At 50.0% G+C, this 23,588-nt stretch overlaps 1 protein-coding gene across 1 annotated transcript in view; it reads right to left on the bottom strand.

Annotated features, from left to right (window-relative positions):
* Positions 1-2,533: 2,533 nt before the first annotated feature.
* ZC3H3 (zinc finger CCCH-type containing 3) overlaps positions 2,534-23,588 on the bottom strand; it is a 279,283-nt gene continuing 258,228 nt past the window's right edge. Inside the window, exon 12 of the mRNA XM_079984218.1 lies at positions 2,534-2,860. Coding sequence (XP_079840344.1) covers positions 2,829-2,860 — 32 coding nt within the window. The 3' untranslated portion in view covers positions 2,534-2,828. The remainder of the gene's footprint in view (positions 2,861-23,588) is intronic.

Genomic DNA, 23,588 nt, shown 5'->3' with positions numbered 1-23,588 from the left:
GGCTTCTCCATGCGAACCAGGAAATGACCTTATCTCCGTGGCTGCAATCTCCTGGGTGACACGGACACTGTTGGGCAGCTCAATGTGTGTGTGTACTCTGTCTGTTTCCCTCCCACTCCACATCCACTCGGCCCCGGGAGCTGGTAATAATAATAATAATAATAATAATAATAATAATAATAATATATTTATACCGTGCCCATCTGGCTGGGCTTCCCCAGCTACTCTGGGCGGCTTCCAACAAAATATTAAAATACTGTAATGCATCAAACATTAAAAGCTTCCCTAAACAGGGCTGCCTTCAGATGTCTTCTAAAACTCTGGTAGCTGTTCTCTTTGACATCTGATGGGAGGGCGTTCTACAGGGCAGGCGCCACTACCAAGAAGGCCCTCTGCCTGGTTCCCTGCAACCTCACTTCTCACAGCAAGGGAACCACCAGAAGGCCCTCGGCGCTGGACCTCAGTGTCTGGGCTGGACGATGGGGGTGGAGATGCTCCTTCAGGTCTACTGGGCCGAGGCCATTTAGGGCTTTCAAGGTCAGCACCAACACTTTGAATTGTGCTTGGAAATGTACTGGGAGCCAATGTAGGTCTTTCAGGACCGGTGTTATGTGGTCTCGGCGGCCGCCCCCAGTCACCAGTCTAGCTGCCGCATTCTGGATTAGTTGTAGTTTCTGGGTCACCTTCAAAAGTAGCCCCACGTAGAGCGCATGGCAGCGGGACTACATAGCAACCTGCGCTATGACACTGACACAATCCAGTAGATCTCTGCTGCGACTGCAACCAACTCCAAACCATTGGTGGATACAGCAATGCCACGTCACTTTTTCAGACTAAGAGGTCCTCAAAGTGCTCCCTATCAGATGCGAACTCTTGTTATTTCAAGATCCGGAGACTGGGAATCCTTGTGGACCAGACTTGACATGAGCCAACAGTGTGACGCAGCAGCTAAAAAAGCCAATGCAATTCTGGGCTGCATCAATAGGAGTATAGCATCTAGATCAAGGGAAGTAATAGTGCCACTGTATTCTGCTCTGGTCAGACCTCACCTGGAGTACTGTGTCCAGTTCTGGGCACCACAGTTCAAGAAGGACACGGACAAACTGGAACGTGTCCAGAGGAGGGCAAGCAAAATGGTCAAAGGCCTGGAAACAATGCCTTATGAGGAACGGCTAAGGGAGCTGGGCATGTTTAGCCTGGAGAAGAGGAGGTTAAGGGGTGATATGATAGCCATGTTCAAATATATAAAAGGATGTCACCTAGAGGAGGGAGAAAGGTTGTTTTCTGCTGCTCCAGAGAAGCGGACACGAAGCAATGGTTCCAAACTACAAGAAAGAAGATTCCACCTAAACATTAGGAAGAACTTCCTGACAGTAAGAGCTGTTTGACAGTGGAATTTGCTGCCAAGGAGTGTGGTGGAGTCTCCTTCTTTGGAGGTCTTTAAGCAGAGGCTTGACAACCATATGTCAGGAGTGCTCTGATGGTGTTTCCTGCTTGGCAGGGGGTTGGACTCGATGGCCCTTGTGGTCTCTTCCAACTCTATGATTCTATGAAGTCCAACGGGATCTGGGCAGCCATGGCTGCCCCCTGCTCTAAATGCACCTTCAAAACCAAGTGAGAACCAGGGAGAAGAAGGGTCATTGTGAAACCTTCGACCCCACTGTATGTTTCAGGCAAAGACCGGCTTGGTATCAGTTCACTCGAATGGCTTTATGATACATTTGAAAAGGGAGTAGGGCCCCGATCCTCCGTCCAACTAGGTCACACATACAAAGCTGGGCTGGGAGAGGAAGGGAGGAATCTCTTTATGCACTGCAACTGCTCTCTTCCTGCACGATATCTTTCCCCAGGATTTCCACCCAAAGAGGGAAATCGGTTGAATATGTTGGTCTGCAGAAAGGATCCCAAAAACCCTGTGATTTCCCCCCACGCCCAGAGAAAACACAAGACTCTTCTTTCACAACAAAGACCTGTATAGAACTTCACAACACGCCTCTACAAATATAAATGTTTTGCTTCTGGTTGTTTTGTGTGGTTTTTTTTTGCATAATAAAAGCACCCAGGCAAGCTGGTTTTACAAATCTGGCCTTGACTATCAAAGAAATGACTTTGCAAAGAATCTGGGTTCTTTCCCCTCAAAGAAAACTCTGCTCAGGAAAGAAAAAGAAACTGTCCCCTCCCTCGTGTCTCCAAAGTCTGCAGGAACTTCGCCTCGGACAAAGTCAGGCATGAGATTTAAGCCCCTCAATCAACAATCCCCCAATTGGCTTTGAAACGCCAGAGCCATCTATCAGCAACCATCTCCCTTAGCTCTGCATTTTGGCACCCTTGGGAAAACCACACTGGCCAAGTGGTCCAAGCTTGAGGTGGCAAAGTTTCATAGGGACTGGGGTGCAGATCTATATCTTAGATTTCTACCTGGTCTCTCTCCCTGCTTCCAGGTGAAGCCAGCACAGCCACGCTGCGCCTGGGACCCAGGCAAACGTTTCTGCAGTGCAGGCCAGCGGAGCTGAATTAGGAGCTGGTGAAAGTCTGAAAGGGAAAAGCTCCTTTATTGGAAAAAAAATAAAACCACAAAGCTGTGCTCCTGGGCTGTGTGGGAGACTGGGGTAGCCTTCATCTCGCAAACCCCACTTCTTACATAAAACAAGCGGGCAGTCCCTCTGGACAAATCCAGCCAAGCCTTTGCCTGTCTGTCACGGTGCTGTGTCTTCCTGAGTTAGTCGCCAGGGTGACTTTGAATCCCTGAGGCGTGTGTGGCCGAGGCATCATCCGCTGCGCAGGGCTCTGCTCGAAGGTGTTGCCGTCCTCACAACCTGTTGCCGTCCTCACAACCTGGGCTTGATCTGCAAAGGCTTCCCTGGGAGAAAAGAAAAGAAAAGAAAAGAGAGTTGTTTGTTATCAAAAGGAAAAGAGGCGTGAACTCTTACAACCTGGCATCAATCGCTGATATCATCTGCAGGAGCATCACTGGTCATTTTTTTGAGTTGGGGAGTCTCGTTTGACAACAATGAGAAACTGAGCCTTCAGTGTCATCAGCCCTGTCCTGTGGAACTCTCTGCCACTGGAGATACAGCAGGCACCCTCTGTGCCAACTTTTAAACTGAAAAGCTTTCGATTCCTCCAGGCCTATGCAGGCAATTAAGAATGCATCCTTCCACAATGGGTAAGTGATATTGGTTTTTAAACTGTTTAATTCTATGTTTTAAAGTTTTTAGTGCTGCAAAGCCTTTGGATATATATATTTATTAAACAGTGGCATGGAAATATTTTCATAAATAAACCAAAAGCGAGAAGGACACACACCCAGATCAGATCGCTTGATCTCCCTCACTTTGAAAATGCTGCCTGACCTGAGCAATGGTTGCCCTGATGTTGCACCTCACCTGCTTGCCATCCATTCTATACAAGGCCCAGTTCTCATCTGTCAAATCCTAACACACACACACACACACACACCCTTTGCCACAGCTGCCAAGCCCACTGGGCTACTAGTCCACAGTGAGGCAGGTGCACTGATGCATCTGCAAAGCTCTTGGGAAAGCGAGGTTATCCCAGGCGCCATTCTGGCTGCCTAACCTCGAAAATGGACATTGTACCGATGGAAACGCAGGTGGCGCTGTGGGTTAAACCACAGAGCCTAGGACTTGCTGATCAGAAGGTCGGCAGTTCAAATCCCCGCGACGGGGTGAGCTCCCGTTGCTCGGTCCCTGCTCCTGCCAACCTAGCAGTTCAAAAGCACCTCAAAGTGCAAGTAGATAAATAGGTACCACTCCGGCAGGAAGGGGAACGGCGTTTCCATGCGCTGCTCTGGTTCGCCAGAAGGGGCTTAGTCCTGCTGGCCACATGAACCGGAAGCTGGACACCAGCTCCCTTGGCCAATAAAGTGAGATGAGTGCCGCAACCCCAGAGTCGGCCACGACTGGACGTAATGGTCAGGGGTCCCTTTACCTTTACCGCTGGAAAAGGTTGGGAGAAGGGCAACCAGAGGGAGGATGGGCCGACTGCCCTTGGAGGAAAGGGTACAGCGTTTGGGAGAAAAGGAGAGGAAGGGTCTTAGGTTCTAATAAAAGGAGGCTTATTTTTTTAACTCAGGAAGGAAACCTGGTGCCCACTGTCATTGCCATTACCATTACCCAGAGCTATAGTGAACGGGGAACTCCATGCGGGTAACTCCATCCAGCTCAACATCGTTTACACTGGCAGGAGAGCTCAGTGGGTAGAGCATGAGACTCTTACTCTCAGGGTTGTGGGTTCGCGTCCCATGTTGGGCAAAAGGTTCCTGCATGTAAGGGGGTTGGACTAGATGACCCTTGGGGTCCCAACTCTGCAATTCTGCGATTCTTGTCACCGGAAATCAGAGCACCTTAAGCCCTTCAGAGAAGGAGCAATTCACTTTCAAAGACTCCAATGCTCCTGGCTCCACACACATTAAACGGCAGGGTGAATTAGCAGGATGGATGCGGCGAAGGGCTCAGGTTTGCTGACAAGGTCAAGCTCAGGATGACAAAATGCAGAACACTGGAACTGGAAGAAGCAGCGTCCCGGGAAAGAGGATGGCAGGTCTTAACAAGCCAGGAGAGGCGGGGAAACTTTCAGGCTGATGGAGGGGCTGCTCAGGGAAGCGACTTTGTGGGCAGAGGGCCAGACTTGGGTTCGAATTCCGGCTTAGTTGTGAAACCCATTCAGCAGCCAGCAGCCTCTTTCTCTTTCTCCCTCTGCCTGACCTACCTCACAGGCGTCCTGGGAGAATAAAATGGGGATGGAGGGAAACACATTGCCCTGACTTCCTTGGAGAAACAGCAGGATAAGAATGTAGGAATAGAAGTAAACAATACATTTAAGAACCCCGCTGAAAATACTGACTTCCGGCAAAACTTCTCACACCTAGAATTTCAAAATGTGCTCTGTGCATTTGATGAACTGAAGGGGACAGGGAAAAACCTTCAGAATTTATTCAAAACCTTTTTAAAAAACTTTAATTTCTCAGTTACCAGATATGTTGAGAAAACACTTTGACATCTGGTGGGAGGGCGTTCCACAGGGCGGGTGCCACCCCCGAGAAGGCCCTCTGCCTGGTTCCCTGTAACTTAGCTTCTCGCAGTGAGGGAACCGCCAGAAGGCCCTCGGAGCTGGACCTCCGTGTCCGGGCAGAACAATGGGGGTGGAGACGCTCCTTCAGATACACTGAACTAAAAAGTCACAAACGCTGTTCTTCAGATCAGTGTTTCACGCGATCTCTCTCTCTTTGATAAAACAAACACATGCCTATCCTTTCAGACGTCAGTTGCCCAGAGCAAGTGACTAAGAGGGTTAGAAACGATATTCTGTGGTTCTCACTTGGTTTTGAAGGTGCATTCAGAGCAGGGGGCAGCCATGGCTGCCCAGATCCCGTTGGACTTCATAGAATCATAGAGTTGGAAGAGACCACAAGGGCCATCAAGTCCAACCCCCTGCCAAGCAGGAAACACCATCAGAGCACTCCTGACATATGGTTGTCAAGCCTCTGCTTAAAGACCTCCAAAGAAGGAGACTCCACCACACTCCTGGGCAGCAAATTCCACTGTCAAACAGCTCTTACTGTCAGGAAGTTCTTCCTAATGTTTAGGTGGAATCTTCTTTCTTGTAGTTTGGAACCATTGCTCCGTGTCCGCTTCTCTGGAGCAGCAGAAAACAACCTTTCTCCCTCCTCTATGTGACATCCTTTTATATATTTGAACATGGCTATCATATCACCCCTTAACCTCCTCTTCTCCAGGCTAAACATGCCCAGCTCCCTTAGCCGTTCCTCATAAGGCATCGTTTCCAGGCCTTTGACCATTTTGGTTGCCCTCCTCTGGACACATTCCAGTTTGTCAGTGTCCTTCTTGAACTGTGGTGCCCAGAACTGGACACAGTACTCCAGGTGAGGTCTGACCAGAGCAGAATTCAGTGGCAGAATTCAGCCCCCCATCAGCCCCCAGCCAGCACGGCCAACCACCAGGCATTATGGGAGATGCAGTCTAGTGACACCAGGAGACCCACAGGTCCCCATTCCTGGTTTAGAGACAGAATCCAGTGGTGTGGGGAGGGAGGGGTCCAGTGTCGGTTGCCCCGGGTACAAATTGTTAGGGGCGCAAATTTCCACTTGTTTCTAAATGTGTGTTCAGCACATGCCCTCTCTTTTCCTAATATAAGAAGAGCCCTGTTGGATGAAGCCAATGGCCCATCTCGTCCAGCATTCTGCTCCCCCAGGATATGGAAGAAGCGCAAGAAGGAAATAATAATAATAATAATAATAATAATAATAATAATAATAATAATTTATTATGGTATTCAGAAGCGTTTTTGCCTCCAGCTGTGGAGCCAGAGCACAGCCCTCCTGGCTAATGACCATTGAAGGCCCTTTTCTCCATAAATTTGTCCATCTAGATTGGTGGCCATCCCTGCTTCTTGTAGCAGGGAGTTCCACAGCTGAACAATGTGCTGCGTGAAAAAGGACTTTATTTTGTCTGTCCTGAACTTTCCAACATTCAGCTTCCTTCCATGTCCACGAGTTCTAGTATTAGGAGAGAGGAAGAAAAAATCTTTCTCCGTCCGGTTTTGCAAACTTCTATCATGTTGCCTTTTCTCTAAACAGAAAAGGCACAAACGCTGCAACCTTCCTTCAGATCACTGTTTCACATGATCTCTCTCTCTCTCTCTCTCTCTGACAGGCACCAGAAGCTGGGATGTGCAGAGGGTGTGCAAATCATAAATGTGGAAGGGGCTCGATCTGAGGAGGGGGCGACCGCCCAGCTTGGCCCCCTGTAGCGGCTCAGATCAGGGACTGATGGATGTCTCTAAGGCCTGAGAAGCAGGGACGGGTTTTACGTTACGTTGCCTGCCAAGTCGCAAGGCTTCAGGTTTCCAAACTGGCCCCGCTGCCTGGAAAAGAACAAGGGACACCCATCTCCAGCGCCGCCCCCCCCCCCCAGCACCAAACTTAACCCAGGTGTCACGGCCCCTGATGGAATGATGCTGCCTTTTGAGGGTCTGGGTCGGTTCCAAGAAGGATCTAGGCTTTATATTGGGAAAGGCCTTTCGTGCCGGAGATTCTTCACGTAGACCCCGCTGGGCTCCCCCGCTGAGAAACCACGGGTCCCTCCTGCAGCAGCGCCACCGAAGATGCATGAGGAACGTGGCAAAGTCTCCTCCCCGCCTTTTAAAACTTGGTTCGACAAACTTTGGGCAGGGCTGTAAGTGGAGGTGGCATTGATGCATGGCTTTTTGAGCTAATTTATGTAAAATAAAGAGGGCTCATTTAACACCTTTCCACCCTTAATATAACAACCATACATCAGAGGGAGGCCTGGCAGTCGCCCCCGACTTGGCCATTAGTCACCTGCGACGCTGGCTAATGCCGTGGAAAAGGAGTCAGCAGCAGGGGAGCAGACCTCTGGGTGCCCAGCCGTGTGGGGGCACGAGAGGCACCGAGGAGGCGGCAGATCCGTCAAGGTCAAGAGGAGAGCAGGGATCCTTCTAGATCTTGGCTTCCTCAGCCTCTGGATGTTTTTTGCCTACAACTCCTATGACCCCTAGCTAGCAGGACCACAGTGGTCAGGGATGCTGGGAATTGTAGTCTCAAAACATCTGGAAGGCCAAGGTTGAGGAGGCCTGTTCTAGATGGTCTTCAAGGGCTTTAAGCAAAGGCTGGGCATCTCAAACTATAAGAAAGAAGATTCCACCTAAACATTAGGAAGAACTTCCTGACAGTAAGAGCTGTTCGACAGTGGAATTTGCTGCCAAGGAGTGTGGTGGAGTCTCCTTCTTTGGAGGTCTTTAAGCAGAGGCTTGACAACCATATGTCAGGAGTGCTCTGATGGTGTTTCCTGCTTGGCAGGGGGTTGGACTCGATGGCCCTTGTGGTCTCTTCCAACTCTATGATTCTATGATTCTAGGGTTACTGTTGCACTGGGCCCCCTCCAGCCGTCCTTTCTACCGTGCATTCAGGATGATCTTTACTTCGGAGAAAAGGCAACGACAAGGTGTCATGGTATGGTGTTTCTCAATCTTGGGCATAGCTGTCAAGCATCCCTTATTTGGCGGGAAAGTCCCTTATCCCAGCGCTGTGTCCCGCTGCTGTCCCTTATTGATGATGTCCCTTAAATTTCCCGGGTTTCAAAGGAAGCAGCTCCTCTCTCTCCCTCTCTGCCGGCCAGGGAGGAGGGAGGCTCCAACTGTGTTGCTTGGCTGCGTTGCTCACCCAATAAGGAGTCTAAGAACGACTGGGGGGTGGAGCTTGCATGCCTTGTGCCGATCAAATTAGCCGCGTTGCCTGGGGACTCGGCTTTGCTCAGCGCTTCCCAGCAGAGAGGTGACGGTGGTTTCCCTTGCTGCATCCCCTTTGCCGGGTTGCTGCGCTGTGGGAACCACCGCTTGAGGCTTTGTTTGGCTGCTGGCTGGGCTTTCTGCCTTTGGCTCGGAGGGGCTCAGAAGTTGAACATACCTGTGCTTGGAAAATCCCTTATTTTGGCTGATGATCCCTTATTTTCGAGGCTGCCGGGTCCCTTATTTTCAAATCTGTAAGTTGCCAGCTATGATCTTGGGTCTCCAGCTGTTGTCGGACTACCACTCCCATCACCCCTAGCTAGACAGGACGAGTGGTCAGGGATGATGGGAGTTGTAGTCCAGCAACAGCCGGGAGCTAAGTCTGAGAAACTTGGTTATAAAATGATGCACAGCATGGAGGAAGAGGGGAGAGAAAACTTTTGTTCCCTCTCTTATAACACTAGGACTTGTGGGCATCCAATGGAGCTGCATGTTGGAAGATTCAGAACAGATGAAAAAAGGACTTATTTGCATAGTTAATCTTTGGAACTCCCTTCCACAGGAGGCAGTGATGGCCAACAACTTGGATGGCTATGAAAGGGGTTTAGACAAATTAATGGAGGATTGATGGCTATCGGCAACGATGGATGTGCTCTGCGGTCAGAGGTAGAAAAGGTTCTGAATACAATTTGCTGGAAACTGCAGGAGGGGAGACGGCTTGCAGGCTTCCGGTTGGCTAGTGTGAGAACAGGATGCTGGACTAGATGGGCCAATGGCCCTGATCCAGCAGGCAGATCTAAAAATATGTCGTATAAACACTGACAACTGGGAAACACTGGCCTGCGGGCGCTCCAGTTGGAGAACAGCCTTTACCAAAGGTGTCACAGGCTTTGAAGACACTCGAACTCAGGACGCAAGGGAGAGACGTGCTAAGAGGAAGGCACGCTTGGCAAACCCTCACCCATAGCTGTCAACTTTTCCCTTTTCTTGCGAGGAATCCTATTCGGAATAAGGGAATTTCCCTCTAAAAAAGGGAAACGTTGACAGCCATGCCCTCACCATGATCAACTCCCACCCAGAAACCTATGTCCCCACTGTGGAAGGACGTGTGGATCCAGAACTGGCCTCCACAGTCACTTATGGACTCACTGTTAAGACTGTTCATGGAAGACAATGTTACTCGGCTACAAGGGATCGCCAAAGCAGCAGCAGCAGCTCATGATGGTATCAGGGTGGCAAGACATGACATTGCTTTCAATATCGTGAATCTGAGAATGCAGAGGATCCTACGGGCTGCAAAGTTCGTGTTTCCAGTGGCAAAGGAGAAAAGAAGTTAAGAAGCAGTGCTGACTGAAGGGGAAAACTGCATCCGTGACACTTGCCCGAGCTTTGCTTGCTGGGGAGAACAGTAAGTTTTCAGCGGGGAGAAGAGAAAGGGGTGCAGGGAGCAGGCAGGCACTGGCCAGAAAGGGGAAAGGATGGAGGTTGCCCCAGAAGTAGCATGCGGAGATGCCCTCTCCATTTTGGACCACCTCTTAACAGTAAGGTCCATATAGTTAAAACCATGGTTTTCCCGGTAGTGATGTATGGAAGTGAGAGCTGGACCATCAAGAAGGCTGATCGCCGAAGAATGGATGCTTTTGAATTCTGGTGCTGGAGGAGACTCTTGAGAGTCCCATGGACTGCAAGAAGATCAAACGTATCCATTCTTAAGGAAATCAGCCCTAAGTGCTCACTGGAAGGACAGATCCTGAAGCTGAGGCTCCAAGACTTTGGCCACCTCATGAGAAGAGAAGACTCCGTGGAAAAGACCCTGATGTTGGGAAAGATGGAGGGCACAAGGAGAAGGGGACGACAGAGGATGAGATGGTGGGACAGTGTTCTCGAAGCTACAAACATGAGTCTGACCAAACTGGGGGAGGCAGTGGAAGACAGGAGTGCCTGGCGTGCTCTGGTCCAGGGGGTCATGAAGAGGCGGACACAACTTAATGACTAAACAACAACTATTAACAGTGTACCTCCAGAGGCTAACATTACAGATCAGACTTCCAGAGCACAATAAATATGCAACACGGTCGCTCCAGCAACTGCCCCTTCATCAGGGAAGACCCTTAGATAAATAATAAAAAAAAGAAGAGGGGGAGATTTACAGCTGCAAGACGAGACCGGCGATATTTCCTGAGCCATAATATTGGCAGCTTTTCGTTTATGCTCGAAGACGGTGCGGATAAAAGAAGACAAGCTCGAGAGCGAGGGAGGGAAGGAGGGAGGGAGTTAGTTGCCATTCATGTCAGCCCCACTTTCCCCCCTGGGGGGCTGGTGGCAGAGGGCTCTTTAATCGCATTGTTTCTTCCTTCCCCTGAAGGACAGCGCTCCTCGTAAATCCAGGCGTGGAGTTGGGGGCGGGGGGGGGGGGAGAGCGCGTGATGTTATTTATTTATTTATTTATTTATTTATTTATTTACGAGGCGCTATGAAATTCTTACAGGCACACTGTAAAATCGTCTGTCACTTCCCCGCCCCAGAGTCTCTCTCCCCCCCCCCCCCAACGACGAGAGGCCCTGACGGAACATTAAACAGCTAAAAACTCTCATCTGTGTTCTGGTTGGACTTAATTATGAATTGCAAACAGAGAGGGGAGAATTTTAAAAACGTACTAAAAGGAAGCAACGCGTGCGCGAGACGAGGAGGGTGGACGCCCGGAATTCTAACCAGATTTAGATTAATTTGGTTCCGCTTCTGCCCTCTTGACCCACCCACTCTCCTTTGAATCACGGCTGCTTTCCCCAACCCTTGTCACACTTGCATGTTCGCGTGCACAAGTTGGTACGGGAGAGAGAGCATTGCTGTTGTTTAGTCATTTAGTCGTGTCCGACTCTTTGTGACCCCCTGGATCAGAGCACGCCAGGCACTCCTGTTTTCCACTGCCTCCCGCAGTTTGGTCAAACTCATGCTGGTAGCTTTGAGAACACTGACCAACCATCTCGTCCTCTGTCGTCACCTTCTCTTTGTGCCCTCAATCTTACTCAACATCATGGTCTTTTCCAGGGAGTCTTCTCTTCTCATGAGGTGGCCAAAGTATTGGAGCCTCAGCTTCAGGATCTGTCCTTCCAGTGAGCACTCAGGGCTGATTTCCTTAAGAATGGATACGTTTGATCTTCTTGCAGTCCATGGGACTCTCAAGAGTCTCCTCCAGCACCAGAATTCAAAAGCATCAATTCTTCGACGATCAGCCTTCTTTATGGTCCAGCTCTCACTTCCATACATCACTACTGGGAAAACCAGAGCTTTTACTATACGGACCTTTGTTGGCAAGGTGATGTTGATGCCTATGACATACCCTCCAACATTTCTCCAATGAAAACAGGCACATCCTATTCCATAACAATGGTTTTACTATTCATATCCTGCTCATCTGACTGGGTTGCCCCAGCCACTCTGAGCGGCTTCCAACATATATAAGAACATAACAAAACATTAAAACCCCTCCCTATACAGGGCTGCTTTCAGATGGGTCGGGGGTTGGACAACTCCATACTCTCCATCATATCTCGGATGAAAATAGGGACGTCTGAATGAAAAATGGAACAATCCGATATCAAATCAGAAACCGGGGCAGCTTCTGTAAATCCAGGACTGTCCCTGGAAAATAGAGGAGGGTCTGGTATAATGAAGGCAGCAGGTCAGCTTCCCTGGCAAGAACATTCCACAGATGGGGAGCCACTGCAGAAAAGGCCCCGTTCTCGTGTTGCCGCCCTCTGGATCTCTCGAGGAGGAGGCATATGAAGAAGGGGCTGGGATGATGACCACAGAGGTTCATACGGGGAGAGGCAGCCCTTAAGGCTTCCCCTGGCCTAGAGAGCCTGGCGTAGCTATTTTAGGTGTTCCCATACGCCTGGAATTTCCTGGACACAGCTGGAATTCTGTACAGTGGACGTTCGGGTTGTGAACGTGATCTGTGTGGGATGCATATTCGCAACCTGCAGCGGCATGTCTACGCATGCATGGGTTGCGATTTGGCGCTTCTGTGCATGCGCGACCGCTAAAATCCAGAAAGTTTCCGGTACTTCCAGGTTTTGGCAGTCCGTAACCCGAAAAAAAGGAACCTGAAGCGGCTGTAACCCAAGGTATGACTATAGTTGGAAGAAGTGTCTATGTAGAAATTGGAAGTGTTTATTTTAGTGAATTTCACGGAATCTGCATTAAAGATATGCAGGGGGGGGGGCTAAACAACTAAAAAAATAAAAATAAACTTTTGTGTCCGGATTTTTCGCTTTTTGAAATATGGCGGCCCTAATTAAGACCGAGCAGAGTCCTGCAAGGATGGTTAATTAGGTTAGCGAGCACAGGGACAGCAGAGTCTTCTTGGTGTTGGTCCCACTGTTCTGGACCTCCCTTCCTGCAGAATGGCAGAAGGAACCTTCAAGCAGAGGCCTTCAAACATTCTGGTCGCCTCAAAAATGATACTGTAGAGTTGGAAAAGGTTCAGAAAAGGGCCACCAAAAAGATCAAGGGGATGGAGGAAAGGATACAGCGTTGGGGAACCTTTTAGCTTAGAGAAAAGGCGAATAAGAGGCGACATGGTAGGAGTTTATAAAACTAAAGAAGCAGATGCGGTTGGAATGACTTTGATGTAACTGCAGCGTATTGAACCTGGTGCAGCGCTCTGTCCCCACGGTAACCCTGGAAGGTGGAGCAGCATCTTTTTGTTTGCTGCAGATGAGGAACGGGGGCCAAGACGGTGACTTGGTCAAGCCCCCAGTGGGGTTTTAAATGCAGCGTCTCTTTGGAGAATGGGAGGAGGGCCAGGGAAATCTCCCAATTTCTGCAAAGAGACCCACCGAGTATTAATGGTCTCAGAATCAATACAGGATATGCAAAAAGAGGAAGACTAATCTGAATGAGTAATCATTTTGAAATGCAACACCATCCATTATAAAACACGAGGACAGCAAATGAAGGAATATCCAGAAAGCAGAAGCCTGTGCCGCTTCAATGAACAGGCTTCGAGGTTTGCTGCCATTTATCAAAGAGTTTTGCAGATGGGGGGGGGGGTTCATTCTTGGGTGGCCCGATAAATATCCTGCATTGAGCTGAGCAAGAGGAAAGGACTATACCTGTGGCCTACCTCTTGGAAGGCAGCGTCCCTGCAGAAACTACAGCAAGCCCCCCCCCCCGCCTGCCCGCCCCTCGGTTAAAGTTCCTGGTAGATCGTTCAAATTGTGCGATCCATCTTGGTGGCAGACGACGCAGTCACTCACTTGTTCCTGCCACCCTCCGTATCTCGGGAGCGGCACAATCTATCTTCCGGGAACCAGGTATATAATTTCTAGTTAGTGAAAGCTCCGCTAAGAAGCCCCTTTTTCATTATGATGATTGAACAGCTTCGAGCAAAGGAGACTGCGAGGCTGGGAAGGAGAGCGGGAGCCAGCCGCTGCGGCGGAAACCCGAGTCGCTTCTGCTGAGCTTGTCACGCCAGCGAGAGAATTCATGCTTCCAAGATGCTTTCGTGCTTTTCATGAAAACCAACACACATTTTTCCTGGGCCTGAGCGGCAGGCGGGCAAGCCGGGCTTAAGAATGAAAGTGCTGTCGGGTCCACAAAGCAGAAACCAAGCTGCAGCGCTCTGCCGAAATGGCTGGCTTCTGTTCTTCAACAAACAGCTCTCCGTAGGGCAGGCTTCCCCAATGTGGCAACCCCTCAGAAGAAGAGGAGTTTGGACTTGATATCCCACTTTATCACTACCCTAAGGAGTCTCAAAAGGGACGCAGGTGGCGCTGTGGGTTAAACCACAGAGCCTAGGGCTTGCCGATCGAAAGGTTGGCGGTTCGAATCCCTGCGGCGGGGTGCGCTCCCGCTGCTCGGTCCCAGCGCCTGCCAACCTAGCAGTTCGAAAGCACCTCCGGGTGCAAGTAGATAAATAGGGACCGCTTACCAGCGGGAAGGTAAACGGCGTTTCCGTGTGCGACTCTGGCTCGCCAGAGCAGCGATGTCACGCTGGCCACGTGACCCGGAAGTGTCTCCGGACAGCGCTGGCCCCTGGCCTCTTAAGTGAGATGGGCGCACAACCCCAGAGTCTGTCAAGACTGGCCCGTACGGGCAGGGGTACCTTTACCTTTACCTGGCTGGAAGGTAAATGGCATTTCCATGCGCTGCTCTGGTTCGCCAGAAGTGGCTTAGTCATGCTGGCCACATGACCCGGAAGCTGTACGCCGGCTCCCTTGGCCAGTAAAGCGAGATGAGTGCCGCAACCCCAGAGTCGGCCACAACTGGACCTAATGGTCAGGGGTCCCTTTACCTTTACCTTTAAGGAGTCTCAAAGCGACTCACAATCTCCTTTCCCTTCCTCCCCCACAACAAACACTCTGTGAGGTGAGTGGGGCTGAGAGACTTCAGAGAAGTGTGACTGGCCCAAGGTCACCCAGCAGCTGCATGTGGAGGAGCAGGGAATCGAACCCGGTTCACCAGATTACGAGTCCACCGCTCTTAACCACTACACCACACTGCCTCACAGTGTGAGTTGATGTAAAAACCTCACCTCGGCAAGGATATTGTAGAGTTGGAAAAGGTTTGGAAAAGAGCAACCAAAATGATTCAGGGGATTCTTCCCTACGAATAAAGGTAAAGGTAAAGGGACCCCTGACCATTAGGTCCAGTCGTGACCAGCTCTGGGGCTGCGGTGCTCATCTCGCTTTATTGGCCGAGGGAGCCGACGTATAGCTTCCAGGTCATGTGGCCAGCAGGACTAAGCCGCTTCTGGCGAACCAGAGCAGCGCACGGAAATGCCGTTTACCTTCCCGCCAGAGTGGTACCTATTTATCTACTTGCACTTTGACATGCTTTTGAACTGCTAGGTTGGCAGGAGCAGGGACCGAGCAGAGCTCACCCCATCGCAGGGATTCGAACCACCAACCTTCTGATAGGCAAGTCCTAGGCTCTGTGGTTTAACCCACAGCACCACCTGTGTCCCAATAGGTTACTATTATTTATTAAATTTATATACCAATCTTCCTTGGAAGATCAAGGGGCGGTTGACGGTACAGTCATACCTCGAGTTTAAGAAGCTTCGGGTTGAGCATTTTCAGGTTGCGCTCCGCAGTGACCCGGAAGTAATGGAGCGCATTACTTCCGGGTCTCGCCGCTTGCACATGCGCTTAAAATGAACTCACGTGCATGCATGGAAGCGGCAAATCGCAACCTGCGCATGCGCGGACACGGGTTGTATTCGCTTCAGGGTGTGAACGGGGCTCCGGAATGGATCCCGTTCGCATCCAGAGGTACCACTGTATAGAAACACAAAAGACATGATGCCACAATAACAAAAATATCTGGGACTTTTTAGCTCAGAGACAAGGCGAGCAAGAGGAAACATGATAGAAGCTTAGAAAATTCATCAGGGCATGGAGATAGTGGAAAGAGAAAAGTTTTCCCGCCTCTCCCAGAACACTAGATCTTGCGGACATCCTAGGAAGCTGAATGCTGGGAGTCAGGACAGAAAGAAGGACGGCCTTCTTCACATAGCTCCTACAAACTTGGATGTCTTTTGTAAAAAATAATAATTAATGCATTAAAAAAATTCATTAAGGAACAAAAAATTGTTTCAGAACACCAGTTGCTGGAAACCACAGGAGGATTTTGCTCGAATCCTGTTTGCAGGTTTCCCAAAAGAGGCATCTGTGAAGACTGGATGCTGTTTTTATTTTCCAAAATGTCTGGAGGGTGCCAGGTGAGGGAAGGCTGCTTTAGAGACACCAGTTGGAGCTTTTCTTTCGTGGGGAGTGCTTACCAGGACTCCCCAAAGAAACACAGCAACTGCCCAGGTCTGAGGGATATTTGAAAATGGAAAGAGAAGCTCCCCGCTGAAGGAGCCCAAATCCAGCCACCGCTCCAAAGCAGACTGGAAGGTCAAATCCTGACCTGCCCAAGTCCACAATCCAAACATCCCTCACAGTTCTGAAACTGTGCATTGCTCTTGTTTTATTTGTATCACGCTCTATGCAGAATGAATCAGATACAGAGACCAACCTTCAAAAACAAAATGTGGCGTTCCTTTTTCTTTAAAGCACTCCGGAGATTTTTTTCCCTTTAAATCTTGCTTGTTTAGCTTGCCTCCAGGTGACTGAAAAATCCCTCATTTTGTCTATTTAATTAGGCAAGAGTTCATCATTTGCACACAGGCCTGGGTGAAGGAGATGACTTTACAACGGTGAATTCAAAGCTAAAAAACGATTGCCCAAAGAGCTGATAAACGCACTTCTTAGAAATGCTACTAAAACGACTTATCCCTAGCTGGTAAATGCATGCCCAAATATTTCACGTTGCCTCTGGAAGATACTCACATTTAGGCCTTGATTAAACTCGGGGTGAAAGGGGGGGGGAGTGCTTGCGTGTGTAAAAACAGCCACCAAGAATGTCTCCCCACGTGACGTTGTTGCTCAGAGATGATGCATCACTTAAAACAGAGGGCATTCTAGGTTATTCTTGGAGGTCATAGCAGGACACAGAGGAGGAGGAGAAGGACTGCAAGTTGCTGGAAACCACGTGAGCGGAGAGAGATCTTGTGCTCAGATTTTTCTTGCAGGTTTCCCACAGGTATCTGGTTGGCCACTGTGAGAACAGGAAGCTGGACTAGATGGGCCCCTGGCCTGATCCAGTTGGGGAAGGATAGTTTAACCTTTCCCACTCCCATGCACAGTTTTATAATAATATAATAATAATTTATTATTTGTACCCCGCCCATCTGGTTGGGTTTCCCCAGCCACTCTGGGCGGCTTCCAACACAATATTAAAATACAGTAATATACCAAACATTAAAAGCTTCCTTAAACAGGGCTGCCTTCAGATGTCTTCTAAAAGTCTGGTAGTTGTTGTTCTCTTTGACATCTGATGGGAGGGCGTTCCACAGGACAGGCGCCACCACCAAGAAGGCCCTCTGCCTGGTTCCCTGTAACTTGGCTTCTCGCAGTGAGGGAACCGCCAGAAGGCCCTAGGCGCTGGACCTCAGCGTCCGGGCAGAACAATGGGGGTGGAGACGCTCTTTCAGGGATAATGGACTGAGGCCGGGCCGAGGCTGAAGATGGCTATCATTTCTCCTCTCCATCTTTATCACCTCTCACTCAGGGCAAAAGCTGGCTGCTGATGGAATACAAGCCATGCTGCCTCTGTTTCGCCTCTGTGGCTCAGCCTGAAGGTGGAGAGGAAGCCTCAGTTTCTCCCTGAGGCTGACGTTCCGGGTGTCTGCGTTTTGCCCCCCTGAATCAGGAGCCAGCTCTCATGGCCATGGTGGAGAAAGGGACCGCCAGAGGTAATCCAGCCAGCGGAATGACGGAATCCCCCAAGCATTTTGCTGGCCGCTTGGGCAGGGCGGCGGTTAGCACAAATCTCTGGTGACAGTGGGCTTGTATGCTTCACGGCCCCTCAATTCCACTTGTCAACTCGTTCACAAACACAATGGTTCCGTCTCGCGACTCACTGGCCATAAAATGCAGCAGATGAGCTCCCTGTTAGCTGACAGGATGCAGCCAAACATGAAGCAGGCGGGGAGTGATCCATTACAGGCCACCAGGAGCAGAAACAGACAGCGGCCCCAGGAAAGGCAGCCACGGACTGCAGCTCCAGAGAAAAGGGTCTTGTTGGGGGTCTTCTCTGCCTCCTATCATGCTGTTCCACCATTCTCCCAAGAGGCCAGGGGGCTCCAGTTCTGGCTGTCATGTGTCAGGAACTGCAGATCTCAGTTCTGGCCCCTCACTTCCATTCGTCTTCCTGCAAGCTCACGGCGTCTTTCTGCATGCACCTGGAGGCGCAATTTGGGATCCTGGGAATCGTCTTGTTTGCCTGAAATCAAAAGTCAAGGTTCTAGCTCTCACACACTTATTCTGCATTTGTGTGGTTTGAACACCTGGAACACTGAACACCACTCAGAACACTTTCTGTGAAGCCCTGCTGGGTGAGATCAGTTTGGAAATCCTGCTTGCAACTGACTCTTTCTGCCTTTGGTCTTGCCCTGCCCTTCTGACTTACAGGATTCCTGCTTAGCTACCTGACCAGAAGCCTGACAGAGCAGAGTTTGCAGAGTGAGTCCCAAGCCTGCTGAGAGTGAGAGGGATGGGGGGGGGGGAGAGAGAGAGAGAGAGAGATGCAACTACATTGCAGCTCTACAAATTCGCAGTTCGGGCACCAGAGACCTGCCGTCTGTTTCTGGGGGCACCTGGGCGGCCGTCAGCAAATCACTCAGCCTCAGCTTCCAACCTGTAAAATGGGAATGGCATCCTCCTGCACAGGACAGCTGGCTGAGCTAATGCAAAAACTCTCTTTGTAAATGAAAAGCAGCTTTTCAAATGAGAAACAGCAAGTAAGAGGAGGAAGCGCCTCTCTTGTCAGCAGAACAAAAGTTTCCTTCTCTCACTGTGTACAACGTTCATCCTCAAAACAAAACAAAACAAAACAAAACAAAGCAAAACAGTAGTGACCAGGTGGTCAATTCAAGAGTCACCCTCGGAGTGTTTTTTGCAGCTGGGGCCAGTGCCACTTCTAATTTGCATCAATCTTGCTGGCTGGGGATGGAGAAAGGGGCTGCTTCTATGAACCCTCTCCTCCTCCACTGCCTCCTGTGGGAGGGAGTTCCACAGTTAAACCATGTGCTACATGAAGAAGTCCTTCCTCTTCTCTGTCCTAAATCTTCCAGTCTTCAGCTTTATTTTATGTCCACGAGTTCTGGTGTTATGAGAGAGAGAGAGAGAGAGAGAGAGAGAGAGAGAGAGAGAGAGAGAGACTTTCCTCTATGCACTTTCTCCATGTGATTCATCAGGATATAAACTTCTACAAGTTCTTGCCATGAGCGAGGAAGAACAACTTTCCTCTACCCACTTTCTCCATATCATATCCTTCTATCAAATTTCTTCTCCAAAGTGGCCTTTGCGTAGAGACAGCTCGCTCAAAGGCTTGGCATCCATTCTGCTTCTCGCCTTGAGACTTCTTTCTATCATCATCCATTCTCTGTCCTCTTTGTTGTCCTGATACAACTTCACCCCACCTGCAGCCTGCCTGTGTTTTCGGTGGTGGGGAGCTGCCTTTGGCCTTAAGTCTTCCACTCCAGCCTCAAACCTGTCAGGGATTCTTTAGCTGCAATTCCTGCATTGTGGGGGTTGGACTAGATAGCTCTTGGGGGTCCCTTCCATCTCCCCTGTTCTATGACTCTATGATGCATCTCAGTTCCAACGACTCCGATGCCAAGTAAATAACTAGCGTGGGAGGGTGGTGAATCTGGGGTTGTCAGGTGCAGCCACTGGAACAGGAAATATTTCCAAGTCTCTCAAGTGAGATTTTAATGCCCTTTTCTCTGCGTACAGGGATGCAAAGGCTCTGCGTTGCAAGAGGAAAGAGCTTTCGAAGACCGTTCCACGATTAATCCAGAAAAAGTGAGGATCACAGGCCCGCCAAATGTGGGAGGCTTGGCAGATTTGAAAGTTGCCAACAAATCAATAAGGAGAGAGGAGATGATTGGGGGGTGTGCGCGCTGCAGACACAATTAGAGGCACACAAATGAAGAGATCAGAAAGCACGTTCTCAAAGAGTTCCCTGGGGGACGGGAAGGCACGGGTTGCATTCTGAACGCGAGCTGGCTAGGGAGCAAAGGGGGTGGGCAGAAAGTTAAAAAAATTGACATGAGTCGTGATAGAGCCTCCATGGGTCAGGATAGTGTACCTTTGACTACTGTGGGCCAATGGGACATGGCTCTGGCACCAGGCCCAGCCTAAAAACTCCCCACACAGCTTCTTGCATGTGTTTCTCCCCGTAAAATAATTCCGATTCTTCAGAATCGCAGCTATTTCTTCCTTTGCTGCCACATTTGTAGGCAGCAACGCTTCTGAGCACCAGTTGTGGAAACCACGGGGGGGGGGGGGGAGACGGCTCTTGTGCTCAGATCCTGTTTGCTGGCTTCCCATAATGAGCATCTGGTGAGAACCTGGTGAGAACAGGATACTGGAATGGACGGCCCATTGGCCTGGTCCAGAAGGGCTCTTAAAGGTGAAGGTAAAGGGTAAAGGGACCCCTGACCATTAGGTCCAGTCGTGACCGACTCTGGGGTTGTGGCGCTCATCTCGCTTTATTGGCCGAGGGAGCCAGCGTACAGCTTCCGGGTCATGTGGCCAGCAGGACTAAGCCACTTCTGGCGAACCAGAGCAGCGCACGGAAACGCCGTTTACCTTCCCGCCGGAGTGGTACTTATTTATCTACTTGCACTTTGACGTGCTTTCAAACTGCTAGGTTGGCAGGAGCAGGGACCGAGCAACGGGAGCTCACCCCGTCACGGGGATTCAAACAGCTGACCTTCTGATCGGCAAGTCCTAGGCTCTGTGGTTTAACTCACAGTGCCGCCCGCGTCCCAGAAGGGCTCTTAGGTCCTTTTAAAAACTAGTTCCAAGACCTAGTAGTTCTGGAGGTAACCTGAATGTTTGCAGGCCATGTCTACAAAAAGCAGCATTGCTCTGGTGTGTGTGTGTGTTTGTGTGCATTTTCATGGCTCCGGGTCCTTTCTTCTCAAGGAATCAAAATTCCTCCTCCTGCCATGCACTGCTCTTTGCCAAAAAGATTCTACATTTGAGAAAGATTCAAGAAGCGCACAAACTAAGGGTCAGTCTGAAATGAATGGAATCACTAAAGTAGGTCTGTTAATTTCAGTTGGTCTACTCTGAGCAACCCTGAGGGAAGTCACACAAGCCACCTCAAACAATTTGTTCTTAAGTGCAGAATCTGCGTTTTCCGACAGGGGAGTTTCTGTCTCAGGGAGGGGCCGGCAGGCAGGCAAGCAAGAACAGACAGACAAGACATCCGCCGCTCCACAAATGTGCACACGCTACCTGCAGCTTGATAGACTCTGCATTAGGAAAGCAATTATATTAGAGGTTTGTTAACTCAATTATGAAAGTAGTTTGTGATGCTTTTTAATTAACTCATTTCTGCACGCCTGATGGAGCATGGGTTTGCCAGCGTGGATTTGCCAGATGAGACAGAGCCTCGATGAGGGGACTGGGCCGTGGTGTGAAATTGGGAAACGGAGGGAGGCAGTGGTGTGCCTGGGTGTGTCGGAACACACACGGAAGGATGGAGGCAGAGAGCTCAGCCCACTGGGGCCTTTTCCTGCCTCACTGAAATGAATCGGCACATCTGAGGCCTCCGACAGTCGACTCCAGACTCCACAGGGCTCCGTGCAATCAATGGGCTTTTCTAAAAACTCTGAACATGAATTGCTGTGGACGCAGGCAGTTGTGGAAGAAGCTGTGCCACTTACTTACTTTTCCTATTTAACGTTTTGCCTTAAGAAGAGTCCTGGTGAACTTAAAAACCTGGCATATTACTTACTATTTTTGTTTGTACCTAATGAGGTATTAGGGACGTGGGTGGCGCTGTGGGTTAAACCAGAGAGCCCAGGACTTGCCGATCAGAAGGTCGGCGGTTCGAATCCCCGTGACGGGCTGAGCTCCCGTTGCTCGGTCCCTGCGCCTGCCAACCTAGCAGTTCGAAAGCACGTGAAAGTGCAAGTAGATAAATAGGTACCGCTCTGGCGGGAAGGTAAACGGTGTTTCCGTGCGCTGCTCTGGTTCGCCAGAAGCGGCTTAGTCATGCTGGCCACATGACCTGGAAGCTGTACGCCGGCTCCCTCGGCCAATAAAGCGAGATGAGCGCCGCAACCCCAGAGTCGGTCATGACTGGACCTAATGGTCAGGGGTCCCTTTACCTTTAATGAGGTATTATTTTAATATTCTTCCATGAAATTAGGGAGGGGGGGATGTCTCTAAGCCTACGCTGTTGCTAGAACAGCTGCAAAATCCCCACAGATGCTAACAGGAATTGCTGCAGGATAGAGACGGCTGGAACTATCAGGGGTGATTCTACCTGCCTTGCCCCCTCCTGCCCTACGTGGAACCCTTAAAAGGAGGAGCTGCAGTTTAAGTGCTTATTCTTGCTCTCTCTTGATGGTTTCGTGGGGAATAATCGCTTGCCTTTCTGGTAGGAAAACAAATGCATTTTGATACTTCTGAAATGTAAAGATTTATTTTGATAGTTATTGATTTCCATTCTGTTGCACGTGCATTGATAGGTTTGTATTCGCATCTGCATTGTTTCTGAGCCGCCTTGGGGGTTTTTTGGCCAAAAGGTGGCATATTAATAAATAAGACAGGAATGAGATTCAAACCCCTGCCCTGTCCTGCCCATCTGTCCCCCCACCCATTTAATGTCCCTCCCCTGCATCTGTTTCAGCAGAGCGGAGCCCCAGAGAGACCAGCTTGCCGCTCTCCCAAATACCGAAAAGCAGATGGCGCCTGGGATGCAACAGCCCATTGCAGGGAGGAAACAAAACTCCAGAATCTTGCGCCGGGAATAAATTATGCAACCATATGATCTATGATGCTATTCCTTCGTTGGAGGTATTTAAGCAGAGGTTGGCTGGCCATCTGTCATGGATGCTTCAGTTGAGATTCCTGCACTGCAGGGAGTTGGACTAGATGACCCTCAGGGTCCCTTCCAAGTCTACTCTTGATTCTATGATTATAAACCCAAGGGGTGCTGTTGTTGAGTCAGGGAAACCCTGAAACCCTGGGATCAGTAAAAGGGATACTCAAGAGCAGCGCTGCTCTTGCGTGCTACAGGTATCCCAATGTGAAGTCTGGGATCTACAATGAGCTATTCCGAGTAGCAAGGTATTCACTGCTAGATTCATTAAGTTTCTAGTCCTCACCATCAATCAAAAGAGCTTGGGAGGCTGAGACCACTCCAAGTGGGGCAGAGCTTTGAAGGGGGCAAGGGGTTCAGGAATTTACCTTATTGGCCACAAAACTCTCTATTCTCCACACCCTGTTTTTCCTCCTTCATTTGTCTCTTTAAGCCTTTTTGGAGGATGGATGGTGGCTAACAGATTGAGGTTGAATCCTGACAATACAGAAGTACAGTTTTTGGGGGACAGGGTGGATGGTTATGGGGGACTCCCTGGCCCTGAATGGGGTAACTGTGCCCCTGAGGGACCAGATGCACAGCCTGGGTGTCATTTTGGACTCACAGCTGTCCATAGAGACGCAGGTCAATTCTGTGTCCAGGGTGGCTGTATACCAGCTCCATCTGGTACGCAGGATGAGACCCTACCTGCCTGCGGACTGCCTCGACAGAGTGGTGCATACTCTAGGTATCTCCCGCTTGGACTACTGCAATGCGCTCTGTGTGGGGCTACCTTTGAAGGTGACCCGGAAACTACAACTAATCCAGAATGAGGCAGCCAGACAGGTGACAGGGAGCAGCCGCTG

The sequence above is a fragment of the Podarcis cretensis genome (assembly GCF_951804945.1).
Source record: "Podarcis cretensis genome assembly, chromosome: 7".
Taxonomy (NCBI): domain Eukaryota; kingdom Metazoa; phylum Chordata; class Lepidosauria; order Squamata; family Lacertidae; genus Podarcis; species Podarcis cretensis.
The sequence above is the reverse complement of the archived record's forward strand: the minus strand, read 5'-3'. Positions and strand labels throughout refer to the sequence as shown.